This window comes from Pseudopipra pipra, chromosome 10, assembly GCF_036250125.1.
Source record: "Pseudopipra pipra isolate bDixPip1 chromosome 10, bDixPip1.hap1, whole genome shotgun sequence".
Classification (NCBI taxonomy): domain Eukaryota; kingdom Metazoa; phylum Chordata; class Aves; order Passeriformes; family Pipridae; genus Pseudopipra; species Pseudopipra pipra.
In genome coordinates, this window is record NC_087558.1 from 7,081,059 (window position 1) to 7,106,794 (window position 25,736).

At 44.5% G+C, this 25,736-nt stretch overlaps 1 protein-coding gene across 9 annotated transcripts in view; it reads left to right on the top strand.

The window, feature by feature from the left end:
- LOC135419486 (calcium-activated potassium channel subunit beta-2) overlaps positions 1-25,736 on the top strand; it is a 145,344-nt gene that overhangs the window by 83,482 nt on the left and 36,126 nt on the right. Inside the window, exon 1 of one of the 9 annotated variants that reach the window (XM_064665885.1) lies at positions 10,528-11,465. The exons of 4 other annotated variants lie outside the window; for them this stretch is intronic. In XM_064665885.1, coding sequence (XP_064521955.1) covers positions 11,392-11,465 — 74 coding nt within the window. In that variant the 5' untranslated portion in view covers positions 10,528-11,391. Of the gene's footprint in view, positions 1-10,527; positions 11,466-13,630; positions 13,752-23,600; positions 23,762-25,736 lie in introns of those variants that run through there. 4 more of the 9 variants (XM_064665881.1, XM_064665880.1, XM_064665882.1 and 1 more) reach the window with 4 other exon arrangements.

The window sequence follows — 25,736 nt, forward strand, 5'->3', positions numbered from 1 at the left end:
AGCATTTATTCATTTTTTTTTGTTTTTGCCAAGATCTCCACAGATGCTAAACAACTCATTAAGATACTGTCTCTGCTGCAGACACTTGTGTTTGTTGACATGTAAGAACAGCGACAGATATTTTAAAAGAAGAAATATAAAAAAACCCTCCCACCACTTGCTAGAGTGCAGCTGGCACAGTGGGACTAAGATCCACTGGTCCCACACAGCACATGGCAAGGAAGAAGCACTAGCCCCAGGTACCAGGCAGAGGCCAGCTGTTTCCAAATTCCCTACTTGTCCCCATTTCTAGGGTGTGTGCCCTGCATTACACTGTGACCAGGGAAACAAGGTTCATTGTCCTCATGATAGCAAGCAAACATCACAGTGTGGACTCACAGCCTCAGGCTGTGGGTGTCTCCATGAGACAGACTGTGATGCTCAAGAGATACACAACTGATTGGGGGTGGCTCAACAGGCAGCATCATCCCCTGTAATGAATGAACCTGCTGTACTCTGCACAAAAAATACAGAGCAGGGCTTATCGCTTGGGCTTCAGTTCAGTCCAGAGCTGCAACTGGCTGTGAAAGCCAGAGAGGAAGTGCAATTCAAAAGCTTTTGAAAGGCAAAGATATAAAACAAATCATGCAGGTGCTCTAAGAACAAAGTGTTACACCTCAGTCTCTGATAATGCAGCCAGGTAACTGCAGCAGGGATCACATCCTGCAATGAAAGTAGGCACCATCTATCATAAGAGTCTGAACAGCAGAGGTTAAGAGATTTATTGTGGGAGCCTCTCTTGTATTATAAAAAATTTGGTGAATTAGTCAGAGAGATTGGCAAAAGACAGGAAAGGCTGGAGAACATTTGAGCATGATGCCAAAACCCACGAGCCACTGAATGGCTCTGCTGTTTTGCAAGCTAAATGGTTATTCACACCATTAGGACCAAGAGTGACAGCACTAACAAGATTTATCACAGAAATCTACTCTGGACTCAATGAAGAATTGCCCCAGTAAAAACCTGCCAGCTCTGCTGATGTGTATTATCTTTATTAGAAAAGCCTCTCTGATAACCAAATTCATTAGGAATTTTAGCAATTCATTTCCTCGTAGAAACTTCTGCGTATGAATTCAGCACAGACATGCAAAGAAGAGCTGTGGAAAGACAGCATTATACCAACTCAGGGCTGTATTAGTCAGTGAGTGTAACAAAGAGGAAGGTTTTAAGTAGTTATTTTTCTGCAAAGCACATTTATAAGTGAGATGATATATTACTAAAGAGCTTGTGCTGCTGCTGGAATTTGTATTTAGCCCCTCCCTTAGGCCCAGTAAGTCAGATGCAATATGGGGACAGTGATGCCATTGCCCTCAGAGTGCAGTAATTAGCATTCTTCTTTGTTCATTTTCCTTGACCAAAATCTGCACATATTCCAAACTGGGCACAAAAACAAAAGCAAGAACTGATAAGTCAGTGAAGCAGGATGGAGCATGATACAATATCCCTCCCTCTGAGTTTTCCCACCAAAGCTGTTGGGTCAGGAGATGGCAGGCTTGGCTGTAACAATGAGTGCCATCTCCCTGCCAAGCCTTGGTGAGCAAGGATGGGAAACTGCAATAATTGTCACCTCCATTTTCTTTCCAATGTGATAGTGCAGATGTATGAAAGGAGCAGTTTGCCCTGGTTGCCCTCCTGGGGCAGAACAGCCAGATGCAGCTCCTGGTACATCCCTGATGCACAAGACCTCAAAGTGCCTCCACATTCCCAAAGCCTATCCAAAATTTGGCTTTGTGATTGCTGCTTTGCACAAGCACTGGATGAGCTCCAACCTGGAGCAAAACAGGGCTGTAAAATAAGCAGCAAAGAGGTCACTCTCGTTAGGGTGCAGGATTCCCCAGCTGCATCTGTCCCAGCCAGCAAAGCTGCTCCTCTAGCTCAGGCACATCTGATGCCTGCAGCAAGGTGTCAGAGATGGCCATGGGGACAAGGTGAACCCCCTCTAGCACACCCCTCCACTCTGTGAGGCTGTCCTATCCCCAGGCTGTCCTTAGACACTGTGTATTAATGATCCGGGCCATGGCAAGAGCTTTTGGGAATGCTATCCCAAGCATGCAGAGTGAAGAACTGGTTTCCACAGCTGCACATTCAGCAGCCTCATAACAGCAAATATTTAGAGTTCATGCACAAGTTCAGGGGTATTCTCTGGTGCCACAAGATGAAGCTTTTAGCAGCAAGGTCACACAGAAATTCCCAAGTTTGCCATGCAACATTACCCTGTTCCCACACAGCCTGACAGGGCTCTCACGAAAGGAAGCACCATCTCTTGTTTAAATCTGTGTGCCTTTATAAAGTTCTCAGCTCTCTGTATACTCAAAAGGTCACACTATGCTTTAAAGGGTCAGGAATAGGGAGTGCAACGGCCTTAGACTTCTGACAGCAAGTCACTCCCAACCCTAAGCCCTTCCTTTCCCTCAGACAGGGCTGAGGAGGAAAACATGCATAAAACAGCAGCAAGGTATGGTGAAATAAAAATTAGCATTTCAGGCCAGTAAATCCATCCCTTTAACCCGTGAAGAAACGAGTTTAACCTTGCAATGGTATTAAGACAAATCTCACAGTATAGGCAAACGGTGACTTGATTTTACTAATGTATTTTTATCCCTTGATGGCCAGTTTTGCTAAATGGCATGTCTAATCCTCCAGAGAGACAAAGACCAGCAAAACTTACAGCATGTTATTATTAAGATGGACAGGGGAGGAAAATCACCATACAGAAACCAGGAGTCTATACCATGCAAAGGGAGGGAAAGGGTCTCAGAGGTAGCAAGTGTTACAGTGCATTTAACTAAAACTCTGCTGGAAGAGGAGCAATAATGGCTGACAGACCTGTTTTCCTAACAAAAAGTTCATCATAGTTTCTGTGGAAATGGGATGTCCTTCCCTGTGCTGACTAGCAAACATGAAGAGACCAGGTGAGCGGATGGACTGGAATCCCAATTACATGGTACCAGGTTGGATAAAAAGGGTGCTACATCCAGCTTTGCTACAACACTTCAAACCCCTTCAGGGCCAGGTTTAAACAAAAGGCTAAAATGCAAATCTCACTTCTTGCCAGCTAGAAAAGAGAGAATTTTCCACAACAGCCTCTGAAAGATTAGGCATGTTATTATTAACGCTGTGCAAGAAGTGGACATTAATTAATGCTGAATTGCAAAGAAATTCCAGTAGTATCACATATTTCACTCCTGCTGCTGCAGCAATGAACTCATTATGAATAAAGAAATTAAAAACATATATCAGAAGGTAAAATTAATGATCTTCCACTGATTATTAACTGTGAGCAACATATACCACTAGGCTAGAATGAAAGAGGAGGAACGTATCTCAGCGTTTGTTATAGGATAAGATCACAGCCCAAAGCACATCCTTTGCTGTGAATGAAGTGTTTATCAAGTGACTTCAAAGATACTCGCTGTGACCTTGAGCCAAACACTTAATATCTGCCAACCAATAGGGTTTTTATCTACAAAACAGTAACAGCAGCACTTACCTTCTGCAAATTCAAAGTTTCGGGTGTGGGGACCATGTTGCTGCTCCATCCTTGCACATGGATACTACAACAGTTGGGGGCACCCTTCAGAGACTTTCAGCCACAGAAGAGGACTGTGAAATCACGTCTTAGGGTAGCATGGGTGGGTATTTAGGAGCAGCCTAAATAAATTTAAGACCAGTCTCCTTGAGGAGGAGCTGGGGGAACCAGAGACACCTGGCAGCACTAAGAAGCCCAGCAAGACATGGTCAGAGTCAATCAAGGGAAAATTGGGGTCAAAGGAAGAGCCAGAGGTGAGACAAAAACAGCTGAACCGGATGAAGCAGATGAAGGAGTATAGGATCAGTCAATCAAAATAGTGTTTGTGCTGCCAGGAGGGAGGTGAGGCTTTTTTTGCAGTGGTGGGGGATTGCACAATCATCCTTAAAGACAAGCGCCAAAGCCACAGCTGCAGTAAGTCAGTGATGCTCCAAGGACACCTGAGAGTGGCTCAGCTCCATGAGCAGACCTGACCCAGGGACATCAGCTCTGTTCTTCAGCATTTGCCTGTTCCCAAGACATCTGTCACCCTGCAAATTAACCCAGGCTGACACTCATCCAGGCACGTCTGCAGCTGCAGTGAACCTTCCCCGCAAGTTCCCATCTCAGATATTTATTTCAGTACTTCTTGCTTTCATATCTTTACTATTTTTACTACTTCCATTAGTCTTTTTGGCTTGAACTGAACAGTTTTCTTTCACATCATTTCCATCATTGCTCTGCCTGTACACAATACATGTGTCAGTGACTGAAAAATTCCATGAAGCTTAACTAAATCCATGTTTTCTGGTAAATAATAGCAGCACGTCCCCCTGTTTAAAAAAAAATTATGAGAGATTTATTAATGTAGCATCAGATGAATTTCTGTTTTATATAATTATGCATTGAATTAAAAAAGACATGTCATGAAGGCAATCTTTAGAGTCATAATAGACAATCTGTAAGAAAGAACAAAGGAAAATAATGTTAATAAAACATTATGCCCTAAGCAAGAAATATGCTTCATGTATCATACATGAGTAAAGATAGTTATTTGATGTAAAATGGAGTTGTGACCTTGCTGCAGAAGCGTTCATTACCTAACACCGCAACAAGCAAATTAATGGATTTTGGAATGGTGCAAATAACAGTAATAATAATAGTCATTTTGGTTCCTGGCATTTACTTGCTGACAGACAGATTTAGCAGCAAGTGTTTTGTGTTATTTTTTTATGAGAGGGATTGCAAATAGAATTCCACATAACCTTAAAGGCATTACAGAAGCATGTGTCTAGTGCAAGAGCATTACACATGAGTAATCAAGGTTTTGCAAATGCTTCTAAGCCAAGGACTGGAAGCCCAGAAACAAAACACTGACTAACAAAGACGTATCTGCTTTATTGCACGGACATATAGGTGCGTGGTACTATGAAGTATACAACATTGGCATTTGAATCTCATATGGTTACTATGGAAATTACCTGTGTGGTTTCATATGCATTGTGCACATGATAAACCATTGTGTGATAATTAGTCTGTGATGCTGTTTAAGGAAACTGTGGCACTGCTGGAAAGCGTAGAATTCTCAGGTTTGGACATTGTCTTCTCTGCAGAAAGTCTCTCCCTTGCTAAGTGATAAGAGTTGTCTGAATTACCTCCTCCCGTAAGTCCCAGTTCAGTTCTGGCCCTTCTGGGCTGGACTGGACCTGCCAAAGCCCTGCTTTCGACCATGGCACCACCTCAAGTTATCAGCAGCAAATTCTGTCTTTGGTAGCTGATGGAGAAGGTTTACCCTTCCCAACCCCTCAGCCAGCCTGTCTGCAGGGCACCAGGAGACGGCCACAAGAACGATGTGTTATTCCAAGCAAAAATTTACTGCGAGTGACTGCTGCTCCTGAAGGGGTTGGACAGACAGGGAGAAGCTGATGGTGTCACAGTGATAGAGCACTGAAGTGCAGTGCCCCAGCTGAACCATGTGCTGCCAGAATTTAAGAAAGGGAGCAGGAAACACTGCACAGGGGGTTTTACCTCATTAAACCTCACAAAACCCAAACTGAGCCCTAGGAGCAGCTTGCGAGGGAGCAAGTATTCTGTGTGGAGCTGGCAGGATTGCCTTTGTTTTTCAACAAAGATCACAAATAGGTTTCTAAAACACTTTGATGTGCTTAAAATGGTGAAGTTACTAGGCAAGAAGGTACCATAAAAGAAACATCTCTGCAAATGGAAAACCCCCAGGCATATACGCCTTCCAAATGCTATTGAAATTTTAAACCCTGATAATTGCTTTGTAATGTAAGCAATTGCATTAAGAGCATGAACACTACAGCCCATTAATAACCACCTTCAGCTCTGCCTTCCGTAGTGTCCCTCGAAGTACCATCTGACTGCAATAGGCTTAAATTTAACTCATGGCACAGCTGATGGCACATGGTAAAGTGAGTTCTTTTAATGGACAAACCTGGTTTCTCTGTAGTTCTCTGTTCAAGACTGGCAGTGGGAGGAAGCCCTGTGATGTGGGGCAGCGTTGGGCACAGGCTCCAATGCTGCCAGATGGGAACGTCTCCTGGCATGGGAGAAGAGCTCAGGCAGCTCTCCCAAAAGGGGGGGCACCAAACAGCTTTTGGTGACTACAGCTGTGACTTATTAGAAACCACTAGAACAAGGCAACTTCTCTAACAGAGAAAATTTCCCTCCTCAGAGTGAAACAGATTAAAATGGAGAGGGCTGAAAACAAACCTGGCTGCACCCTTTCAGGCTGCTGTTTCTTTCAGACTTAATTTAGCAGCTTCAGAGGCTGCATCTGAAATACATTCCATCTTCCCTGGGTTCTAGGTACTCCTCCTCATCCATCCCTGCCCAGGCTGATGTCTGGGCAGCCTGCAGTGCAGCCCAGGTGCCCCATGCAGCCTTCTTGCCCTGGGGGCAGCTGCCAAGGCAGAGAAAAGGAGCTGCCTTCCTTCTCACCACCTTTTCTATGGACTAACACAGAGTAAATCACCAACAAGCAACCAAAAAAACGCACTGTATCACAGAAGGAATGAAATGAGCAGAGAAATTGCCTGGAGATGCAGGAGCGGTTGGATTTGGTACATGGCAACCAGCAGCTCCCCAGAGCTAGAGTAGGAGCTCCACGCTGCTGGGCTATAGATGACCTTCCTATAGCTGACAGGTCCTCCAAGGAGCTTGCTACTTATGCTTTTCATAGAATTTGGGCTGAAAGCATGCTGGGTGCCTGCTACAGACTGAGTTTCAGAGGTGAAAAGTTTCACAAAACAGCATCACATTTTATGAGCAGTGGGCTGGAGAGGAAATGTTGTTTTGTCTCTGTTTAAGGCTCTGAAACATTTAATTGAAAATCTTTAGCAACCTTGTACTTGGGAAAAGGACATGAGAATTTGGCAGTAGGTTTTGGGTGTCAAAAGTGTGCCTTCTGCAATGTCAGGGGAGAGGGAGGAGGAAAAAAACCCCAAAAACCAAACTGGCCAAATTGTGACCCTATCCAGGGTGACCCTAAGTCAGGAAAGACCTGTTCAAACACAGGTGCCCCTCGTGCAAGGGTTGCACCAGAGCTGCCTGATGCACTCCCATGGATCCCAGTGTGACAGGGGATCATCCACACTTGGGATGTGAGTCTGCTTTAACCACACCTGTGCCCATCTCCCAACCTTTTGGCCATGCTGCAGCTGCAGCCATTATCACTCCTGAGAGTGTTGCAATTTTCTGTAATTTCAGTTCCTCAATTACATTGATTATCACATTAAACATTCCTGGTGCTACAGGAACAAACTAAAAGTAATAAGCTTGTATCTTCCTAATACAAATGAAACCCATTTGTACTACTAAGAGTATAGTGGGCTCATTGTTTCACAGTAATGAAGCTTTCATCTCAAGAGATCCAATTCATAAAAAATACTTGCCAATGCTCCACACGCTTCTTTTTTTTTTTTTTTTCACTGCCACTAACAGTCCTTTAGGTTCATATCTGATTCAGCATTAGACCAGCAATTGAAATAAAATGGAAGAAACAAAAAAATCAAAAAACCCTATATCTCTGATGGCAGGGACCCCCTGTTGCCCTCAGGCAGACAGCCCTGTGCCCATCTAGGCAGTGGGCATCCTTTTTCATGCTCCTTCCCCTGCTATAAATAGCTGCAGCCACCTTTGCTCCTCTTCCCAAAATAGAAATACATTGCAAAGGAGAGAGGAAGAGCAAAACACTGTACATAAGCTCTTTTTTATGTATATATAAATATGAATTTGTAACTAAAACCACGCAGGGTGGGCAATAACCCAGACAAGGAGATGTTATCTGCAGGTATCTGCAGGGGAACCAATTGAAAAATGCAGGCACCAAGTGAGGGGTGAGGAATAAGCAGATTTTGATGCTTTTCCACTTCTCCCCAGGCCATGGTCCATGTCACAACAGTGCGATTAAAATGTATAACATAAAAATTCAGATCTGGCTGCTCCAGAGCTTCAGCAAAGGTAAACAGTCCATCTTCAGCTCTGCCCACTGCCTCCATGGGGCAGGACAGGCTCCAAGGGAGCATCCTCTGCTCCAGGAGAATTGTGTAGTGGGACATGACACCCAGGCTCTGCCCTGATGCTCACCTGGGGGAGATGAGCTCCTGCTACCCCTGGACAAAACAAGAAATGATCCTGCTTTTTCCAGGCTGGTGGCTTCAGCCCCACCATGGTCACAGAATGGCACTGGGTATTAGAGACCCCAACACTGGCACCAGTGGTGTTGGACCTGACCTCTCTCCATCGTTCCCTCCATCAAGGGATCCTGGTGATGAAGCCAACCAGGATATGCCTGCAGGCATCGCTCCCATCAGGGGCTACTTCTGCCCCCCCATTTCCCTCCCACCAAGAGGCATGGGCCCAGAAACATGGTAGCAGCAAAGGTTGTGAAGCTTCAGGAAGAAAACTGAAAGGCAGGAAGCAGGCAGAGGAGAGGGTTCTTGTACCTCCTTTCAGGTCTGAAACAGTAGCACCAGACCCCAACAGCAGGGGTTCACCTGCCCTCCCCAGGCCTCAGCACAGTGGCAGCAGGAGAGCAGGAAGGAAGAGGATGAGCATCAATCATCCCTTTTCTCCTGATCAAGGGGGGCCAGTCAGGCCTTGCCTATCACAACTTTGATTATCTAAGAGCTCATCCCTTATCCAGAATGAGGTCGTGTTCCTGACATGTTCAATTGCATCAAAAATGAGCTTGATTATCTCAACCCTCATTTATCAGAACCAGTTTATTGTCAGCCATATTACTTGATAAATGAAGGTGTGAGCACTTTTGGCTTTGCTGGTATGGGCAGCACATTAAAACACAAGCTTTTGCCTGCTAAGATTAAACAATCTGCAACCACAGGTCTGAATCTGAGCAGGTCTGGATCATACCTGCCCAAGCAGAGTATATAATCCTGGGCTTCTCCTGCCCAGACATTAGAGACACCACAACACCTTATGGGAACACAGATTTTGTCTTAAGTCAATGACACCCATGGTGTCAACAGCCCTACTGCCAGAACTGCTTGCAGGAATTTTCCTCCAGCTGCTGAGTGCTTCCCAGGGCTGAGCAAGCTCTCACAGTGAGCTCAAAAGCCTCTTGCAGGGATAAAAAACCCCTCATGGATCTGGTGCTTTGTTGCTGTTTGTTGTAGCAATGAGGAATTAGTGCTATGGGACAGGAAGTTCATAAAGCTAATGAGAAAATATGGAGAGGAAGGTGACTTACCCAGTGTCTGGGCTGAGGACCTGCCTCTCTCCCTCTGCTTATGGCAAGAGTCAAGGCAAGGGCTGCTGGCTGGGTTTTGCAAGAGAAATGTAGGAACGATTTTTGATTTCTAATTTATCTGGTAAAAAGAATTGAAAGCAGCTCAGCTGCACTCTAATTTAAAGTTGTCTGTCCCCTCTTCTACCCCAGTGGGCTCAGCATCACAGAGAGCCCCACTCTCAGCAGCACAGTCCTGCTGGAGCAGGCACAGCATGCACAGGGAGTCAGAGCTTTCTGGCTGTAGGTGCACCAGACATGCATAACATGAATACTCATTTCTAGCTCTGTACCATTGCCTTATCCTTTAATAACCCCAGGCAAGTCGCACCACAGAGCTTCCTGGCCTCAGGCATTCATGGGTCAAACTCTTCACTTACACTGACTTTCTGAGCACAATTAGTCACTATTTCAAACACTAAGTGTTCTTAGCCTCACCTGGGATCAACTTTTCCAGCAATGCTGGTTCTTAGGAAAAAAAAAAAAAACAACAACAAATGAACAACAAAAAACTCCCCAAATCTTCAGTGAGCACCTTCTCTCCAACTCCAACAGACACCAGAGCACAGGCAGCACTTTGCTGTGTGCCGAGGACGGGGTCAGGCAGCAGGGGCTCATTACCAGAGCCAGAGGGTAATCAGACAGCATCAAACACATCAGGTACACCTCCTGCAGAAAGTCACCCCATCTCTGAATCTTTGTACTTGGCAATCTGTCCCACGCAAGGCCAAAAATCTGGCTTATTAAAGCATGAACTGCTGAGTCCCTTGTTAAATGCCAACCTCATCTTCTCCTGTGGGATTATTTACCCTGCAGATGGGGTTACTGGCCCTGGAGCAGGAAAAAGGATTTCTAGCAGAGATGAGGCAGCTGGGGCACATTTGCCATCCATAGGGTAATAGCATGCTGTCTCACAGAGAGGCTGCTTCCCACACACATCAGAAAATATCCAGTATAGCTCTTTGCACACAAGACATATGCTTCTGTATAAGGTATCTATATGGTGTAGCTCCTCTTTCTGCTTTCACTGTATTTTATCTTTAAATTGGGAGAGCTTTTTAGTAGCAAATCAGAGAGGAACAGCTAGTTACCAAGGAGATTCTCTGATGAATCAGAGACTGACTGGTATAAGATCTAGACAGGCTGTAGCTTCTTAATTTGTGAGACCTTACGTTTTAAACAGGGCGGGGGGGCGGGGGGGGAAGTCCAACTGTGGACCACACCAGCAGAAGCAGCTTCTGCTTTTGCCGTAGGAGCAAACAGCAAGAACACAGCGTGGGAAATCAGCGAGCAGCCAGAGACAAACGGGAGCGTCTCGCTGGCATGCTCTTGACTCAGAAAAGCAAATACCACCCAAGGACAAAGTGATCTGATGGAGGTGACTGAGGGAAAGGCTGGGAAGCCCCTGATTTCACATCAGCACATGCAAGAGTACACAGGGATGAGTGAGCACTGGAGAAAGAGCTGAACGCCTGCTTCTACACAGCCCTGACATTTCGGAAAGTAAAGGTTGGCCAGGAGAGGTGCTGCCTGTTTGTGCGCTGGCCACGGGCTCAGGACGATATTGGGACTGCCCCAACTTGAGCTCATTTTTCTGCCTGACTCCTGCAGTGTTCTTCCCAGGAGCAGATGAGAGGGATGAATTTTGGCAAATGACAGCAAAGGCACTGACTCCACGCCGAGCATCCTGCCCTCACAGGAATGGCCATCATGTCCCAGAGGAGCCCCGGCAGTCAGGGATGCACAGGCAGAGCAGATGGGAAGAAGAGTTTTTATGAAGGTGGGGATAATGAGGAGCTTCACGAAATAAAGTTTGGAGAGAGAAAGCTCAGCTTTTTTTAGGCTGACTTTATTCAGAGGGTCTTCATACCCACTTCCTTCTGACGTCTTCTTTCTGTATAGTTACTGAATTCTGGTGCTTCACCTCTATTTAAAAACAGAAAGTAATTAAAACTGCCTGGAAACTACAAGAGCAGTAAGAAGTATTTGAAGACGTTGAGAGACAAGATATATGGAAACCTTCTGCCTGTAGATAGGCTGTTTTCCCAAAGGTGGAAACTACAGGAGTATGTAGATGAGAGGGAAAATCTCCCTGCCAGATCCCATTGAAATCTCCATTTTGGGCACTGCTGCTCCGCTGCTGCTAAGGTAAACCTGATCCTTAAGGGGGGAAGCTGCAGGATGGGCTGAGGCATTTGGGATGGGGATGGTGCAGAGAGCTTAGATGGGCTGCCATGACGTGTTGGGGAGTAAACATTAAAGCATGTATTAGAGCAAATTCAGGCTCTGCTGCTAAGTGCACACTGAAAAAGTGTTTCCTAGAGTGATTACATCTGAAAAGAGGCTGGCACGAGCCAGGCTCTAACTGAGGAGTCAAGTGAAGGACATTTTATTAGTCAAACAGTTTCAAGTGCTGTTTTGAGTTATAAATTACACTTGCTCTTCTGAGGAATGAATTCACTGTTGGTAGCATTTGTGGGCTGGAGTTAGAGGCTTAGAGTAATGTTTAAGTGATCCATATTGTGATGTTTCACAAGGGGACAACTTAGAGTACCCTGTGGACCTCATTTGGAAAACAAAATACTCCAGAACGCTGCGATAGAGACTGAAAACAGCATATGGGGTAGGGAAGAGACGCAAGAAACACTCCCTGACAGCAAGCTGCTCTCGGAACCACAAGGAAAAACTGTCAGGAAATTCCAAGCTGTGGCTCACAGCCAGCAGGTAACTCACTGTCCGTTCCCCTCCAACTTCACACACAGGAGCTCATGCAGCATTCACTGGCAGCACTTCCCAGCTGTGTCAGGCAAATTGAAGGTGTAGGAGTAGTAAATTAAAACATGCTGCCAGCTTTAATGCACTTATTGGGCTTTTGGGTCTTATTTGACTTCATATTTATAATCTTTATTGACTTTAGGGGGAATTGGAGTCATTTATGTTTGCATTTAAAACAGAGAGGGACTGAGGACTTGCACACCAACTTCCCATAGGCAGAGCACAAACTTCCACACTACCCAGCTTACAGACATCATGCTGTACCACAGCAGTGCCATTACTCCAGCCCTGAGCTGGTTTGGAATATCCATATTCCCCAAAATACATTCAGAGTCTGTTTTTCCAAACATGTACAAGAAGAAGCAGCTGCTAGAAGAGGAACTGTATCCTACACAGTGATTTTAATTCAAGAATAGCAAACAGGCAGGTCAGGGACAAACATAAAACTGAGGCAGCAAGCATTTAAATAATTTGGATAAAAACTTGCAGCTCAATAGGACAAGTGTCCAATTGGGAACTTAAGTCTTCATTTTCACATAATAGCAATCTGGAAAGTCTTGAAAATTAGTTGCTCATGATTATTGCTGTGCAGCACAATTGGTCTGAGCACAGGGACCAACAGTATCAAAACTCCTTGTGGTGTGGTCCCTGGGCTGGAGGAGCACCTGCATTCTGCCTTTGCTTGTGAATTTTGGCTGCTGTAAATGAGTAGAAGGTTGACAATGGTCTAAACAGCAGCTTTGGAGATAGGTTTGTCATGTTAGGACTTAGGTTTACACATGTCTGTGTAAACACCTAAAATAGGGTCAAGGAAAGAGGTGAGGATTCATGAGAAACGTGAGCTGGGAAGTGAAGGGTGGCCTCCACCAAACTGTGGTGCTTGACAGCTCATCTGGCCCCTTATATTAACCTGGTGTGGGAATGGGGAGAGATTTTGTTAGATAACACTAAAATATAAAGGAACTGCCATAGTTTGCTCCAGACTTCCACATATTTTTACATGGTGCTTCTGAGAAATCAGTTATTCTCAGCACATATAATGTCTGTTGCTGAGCACAGAGTCCAGGCACTGGGGAAACTTATGAAACAGCCATACAGATTAGCTCTCTGTCATAATCTACTCTTGCCTTTCCCCAGGAGGGCTTCCTTGCCCTGCTAGAAATCCCCTTATTTTCTGGCAGCCCCTTGGCAGGTGGGTTTTGCCTCACAGGGTTACCCAGTCCTAGCCTCCATCACTGACTTCTCGCCACCCAAAAGAATGGGTGGCTAGATGCCACAGGGTATTTCCCCCTGTGTCCCCAACATGGTGTCCCAACATTGCCTAACCTCAGTTAGGACCCCGGGGACACCCCCCAGGAGCCCCAGGGCTGCAGGGGGTTGTGTCAGACAGGTTTAGGAACAGGACTCAGGATCAACCCAGCACCTCTCATGCTCTGTAAGGCAAAGCTCAGTGCCAGCATAGCAGGGAGGTGTAGGATCATTCCTGACAACCTTCTCTGAATGACCCAGATTGCGTCAATGGGCTCTGGAGGGAGCCTGCAGCCAGCACTCTTCCGATGAGAGCGTAGGATTTACAACATGGGGCCCGAGAGAGACAAGGAGCACAGCAATGGGAAAGGAAAACAGAAAGCCTCAGCACCCTTCCCACCTTCAAAGCTGGTAAATGTTTCTTATTCCCCTTTCTACTTTTTCTTTTAAAGAAGCTGAAGAAGTCACCCCTTCTCTGTGCTGCTTTGCATGCCAACTGGCAGGCTGCTGGGAGATCCCAACACCAAGCACTGAACTTTCCAAGTCCAGTGCCTTCTAGGCTACTATCCAAAATGCCAGCGGCAGCCCAGTGCACTGGAACCTTGCATGCATCCAGAATAGCCCAACATCTCTGCCCTTAATATTTAAGGATCATTTTCTAGATCAGTGTACCCATACTAGATGCTGGATGTTGTGCCAGCAGAGGGGCAGAGGTAGCAAAGGAGTCTCCTGGCTTTTGCATGCTTGTTCAAGGCTGCCAACACAGCAGTACTGACGCTTGCTACATCCCTGTAGGTGAAGGGCAGGCAGAGGCAGCAAAACCCAAACAGCAAAGGGGTCTGCACAAACTTCCTGAAATGATGCATGGAGGGACATGCCAGAAGTCCCCTGTTCCACAAGTCTCCCTTTGGAACACTGCAGCTCTGCAGTGCCTCTTGGGCTGAGCAATGCCTTTTGGGCCATATAATCTAGTTTAAATGCAACAAGCATCATCCCCTATGCAGGTGCAAGCCACAAGCACCATTATTCTGGACATACAAGCCACTTAAGGCAGCACCGCTACTCTTAATGGAAGAGGCATCACAGCAGTAGCTACACCATGGGCCATTAATTTACTGCCAGGCAGATTGATCCTAGACTTTGACATGCATTTAACTAGAGGTCTGGAGCAGAGAGATTGCAGTGCAACTGTAGAAGTGCACTTTTACAGGAGTAGTTTTAGTGCTAGTTGAACCGAGTGGCAAAGTCCCTGTGGCTCCCGTGTGGCCAGGGACTCACTTCTGCGCACTCAGGAAGACACCGTTGGGTGGAACATTTGTTTGTTAACAAAGGTATGTGGCAGTGCAATTTCAATAGGTGTTTCACCAGAAATAAAACAAGGTGTAAAGTAGGGAGTTGGGCAGAAAGTTATTTAGGTGTCATTTATGTAAAGCTTCTCCAGTACAGAACTAAAAAACTGCACTTCTGATGCAACCCCACAGATTCTTGTAACCCTTGTGCTTCAGGCACACATTGATAATCTTTGCTGGGCTGGGTTCAGATGAAGTTGGCTTTACTTAGCACAGCACAGGCACATACCTGCCACTTACTGCTCAAACATCACTTCCAAGCTGCATTGTTGGGGTGTGCAGGAGGAATAACAGGCCAAATTTCTGTAGTGTCAATCAGTTTAATTCCAATTTGCTCAGCAGAGCCTTGCCCATTTCTAAAGCAGGTCAGTTGCACCTCTCAGTTGGTAAGCTGGTCTTGCTAGTTGCTGTGTCCAGCAGTAGTTATATTCTTCCTAGTATCAGTGGAGATATAAATTGCCTTTAATTGGAGTTTTGAAAGATCTCAGTTTATCAGCAATTCTCTTCTGTACTGGGTTTATTTGAATTGAGCAAGAGAACACCATCTTAGAGATGTGACAAGGTTGAAAAACTGTACATTTTTTATTCTGCTTTAATTCTTAACTCTATTGCTGATGTGTAAAGGCTGTTGGGGAGATGAAACATGTCTCCTGTGAGGGAAGAACAAGTGAAAAATGGCTGAAGCCCATCTACGTAACACCCACATGCTTACGGTTGGATTTATTCCACTTAGAACAGAAGTCTGATCCCTGCTAATAACACAGTTAATTATCTCTGCATGAAGCTGTGTGGTTTTGAGGAGCACTGGAAGTTTCAGAGGTGGGGGATCATGATGGGAAGCACCCCAGCACTGCCAGCAGACCTAGAAGGTCTCAGCACTGTCCCTGCCTCCCAGGCACTAGCAGGTCAGCTTTAGGAAACAAAGGTTGCTTCTGGGATTTTCTGTCAGCACAAGGTCTTGGTGTGGAAGGAAAAGAGATTTTCCCCCTCAGCCCTCTCACTTTCCACTAAGCACATGTTCATCCTTCTGTGTCCCCCAGCTCTGTCATCCTTGTTAGATTTCCCACCCAGGCCTTTCCCAGCTACCTCCCCAGCTGTCCTCAAGCTAAAGTACTACACCTGACTGCAAATTGCCTTATTCCTACAATGTCTTCACATCCCTCTGCCCTGATCTCATGGCTCCCTGCCCCTCTGCATTGCCCCCACACCAGTTCCAGAGCTGTCACAACATGCTCATCTGAGGGATGGTGTGCTTCTAGCACCTTGAAAGAACCCTCCAGCCAAGTTATTAAAACCATTTAATATCACTTCTGAGTGGTAGAGACCTTGCACTACTTAAAATAATTGCATTTCTTGCTAGTTAGAGATAAAACAGACCCTTTTTAATCATTTTTTAATCATTAAGATAAGGCCTGATGTGCATTATGAGATTATTAACAGCCCCATAAGTGCAATAACAGATACCAAACCAAAAGCTAAGTCGTAAGTGTTCTCAGATGCCTGTAGATTAATCATTTTATATCTCCATAGGATCATTCACCAAGGCTTTCCATCATTGTACAGTCTTAAAGTCATAGGACAGCCCTGTTCCAAATTACAGCTCTACCTTGCCTGTAGGAGGTAGAAGCAGGGAAGGATGGCACTTGTTTGCCTCTAAATAGAAGTTAATGAAAAACCTGAAACAGAACATGGAAATTTTGATTCCTTATTTTCTGTTTCACTCAGTGAAAAAACAGTGCCTTGGTCTGTCAGTCCTTAACCATGATTATAAAATTCATGCTGCTTTTCAAGTGTTTGTTTTTTTTCCTTCAGTGCTTTCTTCAAAGTGTACATCCACTCCTGATCTCATGGGCTCAAACTGTACTGTTGATATTTTTGGAATTGATTGCAGACTCCTGATCCACAAAAACAAGCACCACCACCAGCAAAACAAGAGCACAGGTGCTGCTGAAATGGCAGTCACTGCTCAGAATCTGAGCTGGCTCTTACACAGCCTGAGACAGAAACCTACTGCTCCTCCATGCACCACAGGGACCAATTTCCCTCTATTTGGGGATTAAAGAGATGACCACATAGCAGTTGTCTGACCTGTCTGAATCCCTATCAAGTGCTGTAAGTGCTCAAGAAGCAGCACAGCTTTGCCTTAATTGCATAAGCACACAGCTTGTTCAAACTCCACTCAGGCCCACACTCCAGGATTTAAAGTAGTCTTTAGAGCAGTCACAGCCTCAGATGCATTAGTCTCCTTTGCATACACATAAGGTGCTTGAAAGCTTCAGCTCCCGTCCTTGCTCCTGCAATACAAATCATGACTGCTTCATTTTATGCTGGTGAATCAAAAAGACCGGCAAATTACTAATGTCAGAGTGGTCAGAGAAAGCAAGACAAAAAGTTTGAGCTGAAAGGCTTGCCCAGAATTCACTGTAAAGGATCAGGTGTATTGAATTCTTCTCCTTTGTACCTTTACAACCACACTCAACACAGAAGCAGCAAATTTCCTAAGGGCACCAGTAAGCCATAGCTGGTGTGGAGCATTGCTCCCAGCCCAGTATCTGCAGGAGGGACCATCATGTCACACACACAGGCACCCAGTCCAGACTGGCTGTTTTTGTTTGCACCTGATGCAAGTACCCAGCCACGGTCATAAGTCAGTCAAAGCGGCTACAGCTTCCACAGGCAAACTCATTATGTGAGACAAATGGGTCACTTTTTTCCACCATGGTTAATGGCCATGAACCTGGAGGCTGAAATTTCAGTTCATGCCAAGGAATACAATAATCAACAATAAATTCCATCCACAAATAGGCAGAGAAGTCCTGAGCTGTGCAACGGACCAAGGATGGAAAGACTCATTTTTTTCCTCAAATGTTTGTAATCACTCCAACACCACCAAAATTGGCTCCCTCAGAATTATATTAAATAAGTTATTGCTATAGTCTAGCCCAGAACAGCTCCAGTGATATGTCATTAGATCTGCTGTCTGGCACTACAGACACCTGCTCCCACCCAAAAACACCCATTTGAGCTCAAACACTTGTTCAACTGAAAGCAGTGGCTTCGGAGTTGAAGCATCAAGCCAAGACCAAGGAGGTACTCAGGTTGGGCAGTTAGCACCCTTAAAGACCCTCTAGACAGTCCTGCATATGCTGTGAAGACAGGTTGTTTATTTAGGAGAGGTAGTTCACACAGAAAAGAGAAAGCAAGTCCCTCATCTCTGATCATAAGCATTATGAACTGGAGCTCCCTGTTGTGGGACCAAGGCCAAAATACTGCTTCTCCAAGAACCTGGCCAAAATCCAGCCTTCAAAAGCATTGTCAATAGTGTGTTGGTAGGTGTCCCAAGGAAGAAGATATTGCAGAAATATGGGCTATCATTCACTATTGCTGTCAATTTTATAGAACAAGTGTCAGCATAACACAGCCAAGTCCTCATGCTTCTGATGCCAGCAGGGGCTCACAGCCCTGGAATAGCAGGCCAGGCACCCTCATGCTGGGTGGGGACAGGGCCACCACAGAAAAGCCCTGCCAGAGCTCAAATCTGTCATTTTACATCTTCTCCAAAATTACCTTTTCTTCCTTTAGCTGAAACACACGACTACTCTTTTCCCAAGGAGATAACTTGGTGCCTACATGTCTTCTCTTGACTGCATCCTCATGTTTTCCCCCCCAAGCTGCATCCCCATCAGGGGTGTCCACAGGAGCACTCAGGCTCAGTCTTATGCTACAAACCCACTCTCCCATCTGGTACAGGCAGCATCAATCAGCATCCCTCAGGCAAGATTTTATTACCAACAGTGAAATTTTCCAAATATTGACTCATTTTAGCCCAAATAATCTCATTCTGTTATTATTGCCTACAAAGCTGGCTCCACTTCACCTTCTACAATACTTCAAAAGTGCTTTAGCTGCATCAAAGATAACTCACATGTAATAGCAGCAGAACCAGGTCAGGTTTAGTACAGTCCATCAGCTAAACTAAAACTCCAAGACCCACATCTGCTCCTGTCAGACAATGATAGGCATAAATCAACACACTCCTTTCTTCACACTTCTTCCATGACCACATGCCTACAGCAGGGAGGAAAGTAATACATTCAGGCTTTCTGAACTTTGATGTAGATTACAGTGAACATAAAAAGTGGCATCTTGATGCAGTACAACATACACACTTTTCTCCAAAAGCCTGCAATACAAGGAGCAAAGATACTCCAAGAAACAATGCACACACAAATAGGAAATACTTAGGACTACTGGACACAATACCTTGAATGCACAAAGGGCACTTTTCCTCTTGCTTATAAGCCTTCTTCATTTCAAACAGCTCACAGTTCTTTGGTCCAACACCTCTGAAAAAAAGATCCCTGAGATACTTTTCTTCAAACTATCTCAGCAAGAAACAACACAGACCAATCCTCAAGAAACCATCCCTCCCCCCTCCTGGGTGAACTATTTATCTGCTCTTAATCTAGCCTTGATCATGAGCAGCTGGAACCCATAAACACCCAGCTCATCCTGGGCTGATTGCTCTGAATTGCCACGGTTTCTTTAACTTCAACAAATCCCTAATGACAATCAGTATCAGCTGAGGATCCAGAAGCTGCTTCTGTTATTTGTTTATGAGCCCAAGCAGTGTTTGGAGATAATAGATTTAAAAAATTAATGTTATTTTTCCTTATTAAGCCTGAAGTCAGGGCAGTAGCTAAAAGTTAACTTGCTTGTAAGTGAAAGGATTTGCTTTGTGATACATTGATTCAGGTACGAGGTTTAGCATCGGCTTACTTAGAACAACTTCAAGGAAGAGCAAGCAGGAGGTAGAAGATGTTTTGGATGTTTTTTCGTGTGGCTTATGTTGCTAAGGAAACTGCCTCAGTGATGGCTCTGTGTTCACCACAGCTGGGTCACCTGGGCTTTGCTTCTCAGGGTAAGGGGTGAGTCATGGCTGGAGAGTAAATTGCACAGACTTGCTAAGGAATGCTTTTATCACATACTTCCACTCACATGTGAAAAGATAGATTATTAGTAGTAGTTAATAATAAAAAACACTATCAAATCTATTTAATACTTTTACTAGTAGTAGCAGGCTCTATATTACTAACCCTTCAAATAGACACAGGAAAAATAAAACCACTGTTTTTTTTTCCACACGCTTTTACAGGTCCTGGCAATAGTTAGGATATGGTGTCAGGATACATCGTGCCAAAAATGTCTTGGTGACACAACACTTTAAATAACACTGCTTTCTAGTTCCCCTTACAAGATACAACCAAAACCTGAGTTACTCAACATTGAGACATTTCTGAAACTTTTACCAGAAGCAGATTTTTTGTGTGTGAAGCACTAGTGGCAACAGTAGGTTTCAATTTGCTGTCACGGTGATTGAAAAAGAAGAAAGGGTGGTTTTTAACCTTTACCAAACCAGTTAGGTGTGCTGACGTACAGGAAGGTGTTGGTACATGAATGTGATACCCATATGACAGTTACATACGCTCTCTACTTGTAAATCATCTACACCCTCGTGAACCTGGTTTCTGAGAAGCCACCAAAGAAATACCTCCTCTTCCTTTATGTTTGCTTCAGGTTTTCCGCCTCTTGATTTTGTTTCTGCAAACAGTGATGAGTTTGACATAGGGCCACTTGTTTTTAGGCTATAATGAAGTCTGGATATTACAGACGTCCATTACAAGGCATTAGTTAATGCTAACAGATATTGTACATTTGCCCTTAAGGCTCCATCTGGATAATCATCCAAATGTTTAGTTGAGCTTTCAGAGCCTCATAGGTCTTCAGCATGGCCTGAAGCTGTTATAAGTGATCGTGGGATGGTATGGGGACCAGGAGTCTGAATTGGGGCTGATTCTGCTCCTTCTTGAAGTTCTGGTCAAACCTATAAGCCAAACAGTGGCAGCTGGTATTTCTTATCTCAGTGTTTTTCTTTGGCAGCATCATGGGTTTAACCCTTAGTTTGGGCAATGTCTGTTTAGTGTTGCCCTGGAATAGATTTGGAATGAATCGCAGGGAGCAAGGTAGCATTTCTGATGAAACAAATTGTACATCAAGCTGTACTGAACTGCAGAAATTAGAATTCAGTGACTTGTGAGAATTTAGTGACTGTGTGCCTTCCTGTAACGTAGATTTCATCCACACTTTCAGACTTTTAGATTTTCCATCTGACACTACGAGAAGAAACTAAGTGTTAAGGCTTAAGCAATGGGGGTCATTCCTCATGTGTTATCACACAGCACTAGGAAAGTTGGAGATGCCACATGCCTCTTTCCTCTCCTGTTCCCTTGGCCAGGGGCTTATTTCCTTTTCACATGCTGTAGGAGCTCGACTGCCTATTTCTCCATTTTGCTGTCAGGCAGTTTTGTAAGTGTCAGAAAAAGAAAATCCAAGGTACCTCTGGCAGTCACCCAAATAGAGGTAGCTGCTGGTTGGCACCTGCTGTAGCCCCCAGCCAGGGACCTGGAACATGAGCATTTTCAGTGCTAGGACCTCTGACTTCAGCCTCCTGTTGGGACATTTTGACAACCTTCATGAGAAAGCCAGGCAGGTTTTATTTTGTGAATGCAGAACACTGTGAAAACATGGTGAGGGCTGAGTTCCTGCTGTGGAGCCTGAAAGCAGTCAGGGTTTTTAGGGGTTTAGGCTGCCTGGTCCTGTTTTGTTTGATTCCTCATCTCTCTACTGTGGTAAGCAATGCAGGCTGATCACTGCATGATGCCTTTCCTGAAGCATATGGCTGCTTTCTTTTAAACCCTTCTTATTACGGAATTTTGCAAGTGCCAAGATAAACATTTATTCCTTGAGGGCTCATGTTCAGCACAGTCAGACCATCTGCAGGAGCATCACTGCTCATGCCAGAGCACCCAGCCCAGCAGGGCAGCTCAGACAGCTCACTCTGAGTGACTTTAAACAGTGGTTTTGGGGACCACACTTGCACGGGCCCTTTGATGTGTGTCTGACTGTCTCCTCCAGGCAGGCTGCCTTGCAGCAAGTCCTCATCATTCATTTTAAAGGAGACATGTCAGGACCTGCATTACAGTTGGGCTTTTAGCACCCTCTGAGCCCCCAGGCTGGACAATCTTGCAGTATCTTCTTCCCACCTCTGCTCACCACCCTGCTCTGCAGCAGCCACCAGACAGGGAGGATGCTAGGATGTTATTTAACTGGGGATCTCAACAAATGCAGTGGGTGTCTTAAGGTCAAAGGTCCTCCACACCCCTACAGAGGCTCTGCCAAGGATGCTGTGAATTTATCAATGAAAATTTTTAATATTTTGGAGATTTCATAGGGTCACTTCAGTTGAAAAAGACCTCTAAGATTGAGTCCAACCATTAATCCAGCACTGCCAAGTCCACCACTTAATCTCCCTAAAATATTTACCATGTTCCCTACTGTCTTTTTTTGAAAATGTGCTTTGACAAACACCATACCTCATTTACCTTTAATTTTATAGTCCTTGCCAAGGACTTTGCCCATATGCTATGTTAGGTGCTTCCATTTGCTCATATAAGCTGCCATTTCTCCAAATGTCAAAACATTACTAGACCTCTATGTAAAAGTCTCTCAAAAGTAGGAGAATGAGTTTTAATACTGCTTCTCACTAGTTTAATGGGAGGTTTGCTTGTTTTACACTAAAATCATTGCTGTTACAATTTGTCAGCCACACAAAGATAACAACCTTCCTATGGCTTGGATAGCAAACTTCACTGTAAACCTTTGAGAAGTGAGTTGTAGTACCCTCTCTTAAGTTTGGGGTATTTGGCCTCAGGATTCCAAATTATGTTCCAAATTCTCTGGTAGTCCAAAGCCTGGGAGGTGAGATCAGTTAATACCCAAAGGTACCTCTGCTCCTGAGGCTGCGATAACCCAGTGTTACCTCTAAGCGGGATGTGATTCCATCTGGTGAACCTTAGCTCAGACAACTAATAAATTTATCTGTTGCTGCCAGCTGTGAAACAGTAGGATGCTCCAGATGAGTATTCACCCTGGTGGGCCAGGATGTTGTTCTTTGTTTCTGGATCTAGATAAAATTTCATCAGCCTTTTGGGAAGGAAAAGGGTGCAAGGGTAAATAGTACAACAGTGCCACAAGCTACTAGGTGACCGTTCTGTCTGACATGATAGGACGCTTGTGGGAACGCTGCTTTTATGGGATTTTCATTATTTTCTTTGACCTATCTGCAAGAGAAGGACTAATCTGTTGTGTTGTCAGCCCTATAGTCTCAGATGTGGAAATGGTTTATTTTAGACCCATGCAACAACTAGAATAAAATAGCTCTGAGTGTGAAGATTCAAAGTCAATTCCTCAAAGCCCCTTCCAAAACTTAACCCAAGAGCTCAAGCGAACATTTGACTTAACATCCAGTGATTACTAATTATTTATAAAAAAAGATGGCTGATTTCTGAACTGTGACTTACTGAAGATTTAACAGCTTGGCATTTGAGCATCAGTGACTTTGTTTCAGTGAATTTTCCAATCCACTCCCTTAGCTAGACCTTACGTCCCAACACAGAGCTCCAGGGCTGTGAAGAGTCAACAGGCAGCATATGGTGACTTTGGAAAAAGGCAGCAAAGCATTCATGTGTTGTTTGGCCACTGATTGCAGTTGTATGTGGCTCAGAGGGGAAACCTGCCAGAGCAAGCCCCTCTGCACATCACATTATTAATACCTGCATCATGTAGCAGGTCATGGGTTGTGTCCAGGACGACCAGAAAACTGAACCCAAAACCAACCTGAACTCATTTACAAGCTTTGTGCCTCCATACTCTATAATGTACTACTCACTCTAAAGATAATTCTATTTGTTTCCATACTACCTTAAAAAAACCTTCGCCTATGACCTCAATCCTTCTGCTCCAGTCAGGGCTGAGAGAAGATTGTTCTTTAGGACTCCAGCACTTGTTAATTCTCTTAAAGAGATTACTCAAATCTTCTAAACAAATATCAGAATAGATTCTGGATTAAGCATGGGTGCTAAAACGACCTTGCTGATAAAATCAGCATCATCAAACCTCACAAATTGAAGCGGGAAGCCCTGGATGTAATTTTGACTTGCAGCTACTATCATGGTAAGTTATCGGACTGCTCTGCATCTCTCTTCCCCTATCTCTAATACTCTTGCAATGTTCCTTGAGAACCAATACAAGAAGTGTCAGATCTTCCAGATTTTTGTGGGAAAAACAATATACTGAGAGAGTCACTGGGGCACAACCCACTGTTTTCTTTTAGTAACGTTTATTGCTTTTTCTGTTCGCATATTTGAGTTGCCTGGTTCATTTCGGTGTCAGGATGAGGCTGGTTTGCACAGCATCCCAACTCCTGTGTTAATCCAAGGGCCATTGATCAGAGGTGGGTTTAGCTTGGTGCATTTGGTGGGGTGCTCTAGTACAGGTGCTTGTTGGTGCACCCTGGGGTCCACCAGGGACCATCTCCTTTGCCTGCCACCTTTGGGTGATTCCCGCCCCCATGCAGCAAATACCCGGAGCTATTTATGTCCTGTGTCTGTCAGTGCAGTTTCCTTTGTGTCTCCCTCGGGTTTCAGAAATAATTAACCCTGCAAAGACAGTTGTGGATTTTGGCAGTGTAACAGACAAGTTCTTAAGAACTGGGACTGGGGCGGTGAAGTTTGTGTTAAGTATTTTTGTCACTGTGTTGTGGCCAGGAACAAATCCCAGAAATTTTCCCAGAAATCTGTGAATAGCATTTCACAAAAGAGAGGACATTAAGTAAAAATTCCATCACTTTTAATCTACGTCTCTTCTGTTGTTGTTTGTTTACGGTTATTCTATGACCCCATCAGATTTCCTTGCAAAATCTCTAATGTCTGTAATGGGAATTTAAAATCCAATAAGAATTTACAGGCTACTTGGGAAAAAAAAAATTCCTTGGAGAGCAAAGTCCATCACGACTGAAGGCCTTAGGTTTACTTTCAAATTTCTTTGCCCAATTTTCAGTTTAATTTACTCATTTGCTAATCCTAATTTTCCACTACTGTGCTTACAATATCTAACTAAATATCACTCATGTGGAAACACATTAAAATTCTACAGCTGGATAATTCTAGGCTGGAACTTATGGCCTCCAAATGCTTGTCATTTTGCTTCTCAACTGACAACATGTAGTGGTGGGTCTGCCTTTCTCTCCTCAAAACTGTGTTAGCTGCATTCACTGTTCCCTTTCTGAGCACTCCACTGCTCCATTTCACTGGCACTACTGTCCGTTATGGCAAAAGTATCCCATCACATTAAACTTCACTGATGCAGAAGTATAACCTTTTCCAAAAGATTTCTTCATATGCTATTATATAGGTTTCCTTTGTTGTTAAGTAATTTATTTTATTTTTATATAGAATGTTGGCACTGTGATGTGTTGCACCTGGAAATAACAAACTGTTGTATTGTGTCAAAACATTAGGAATAGCATGATCTGTGCACAGCAATCAGAACTGAGGAACTGAGAAACACCCTTGACTTCTGACAAAAAGGAAGAACAGTCTGATTTTGTTCCAGTACAGAGAGCTGCCATTTGAACAGGCAGATCCGAAGGCTGCATTGCCATCACATAGCCCCTGGTTCCCCCATCCCAGATGGAGCAGGGATGGGACTTGCTTCTGCACAAGAACACATACAGATGGGGCAGAGTGGATCTGCCCCTCTCTGATCCCAGCTGGGCTCCCAGGGATAAAAGAGTCTGTAAGGACCCCAAGCTGAGGCTGAAAGTGCATCTCCAGATGAGGCAGCTGAGAGTCGCTTTGTACTCGGTAGTGCTGGCTCCCTTCCCTCCACAGCTGCCTCCTTCACTCCCTTCAGGGGGTTAGATTTCTGTGAGCTAATTTAAGGAGAAAAGCCTTTTTAATCCGGTATCTTACAGACTCAGAGTATGTATATTTTTATATTTTGAATAAAATATGAATATTAAGCTCTTTAGGCAGGGACTTTGTCTTCCAAGATCTCTTCAAAGCCCTTAACATGCTGCTGGTATTACAGGTGTAAATACTACAAATAATATAATACAGTTTGGATCCCATAGATCTGTTTCATTGGG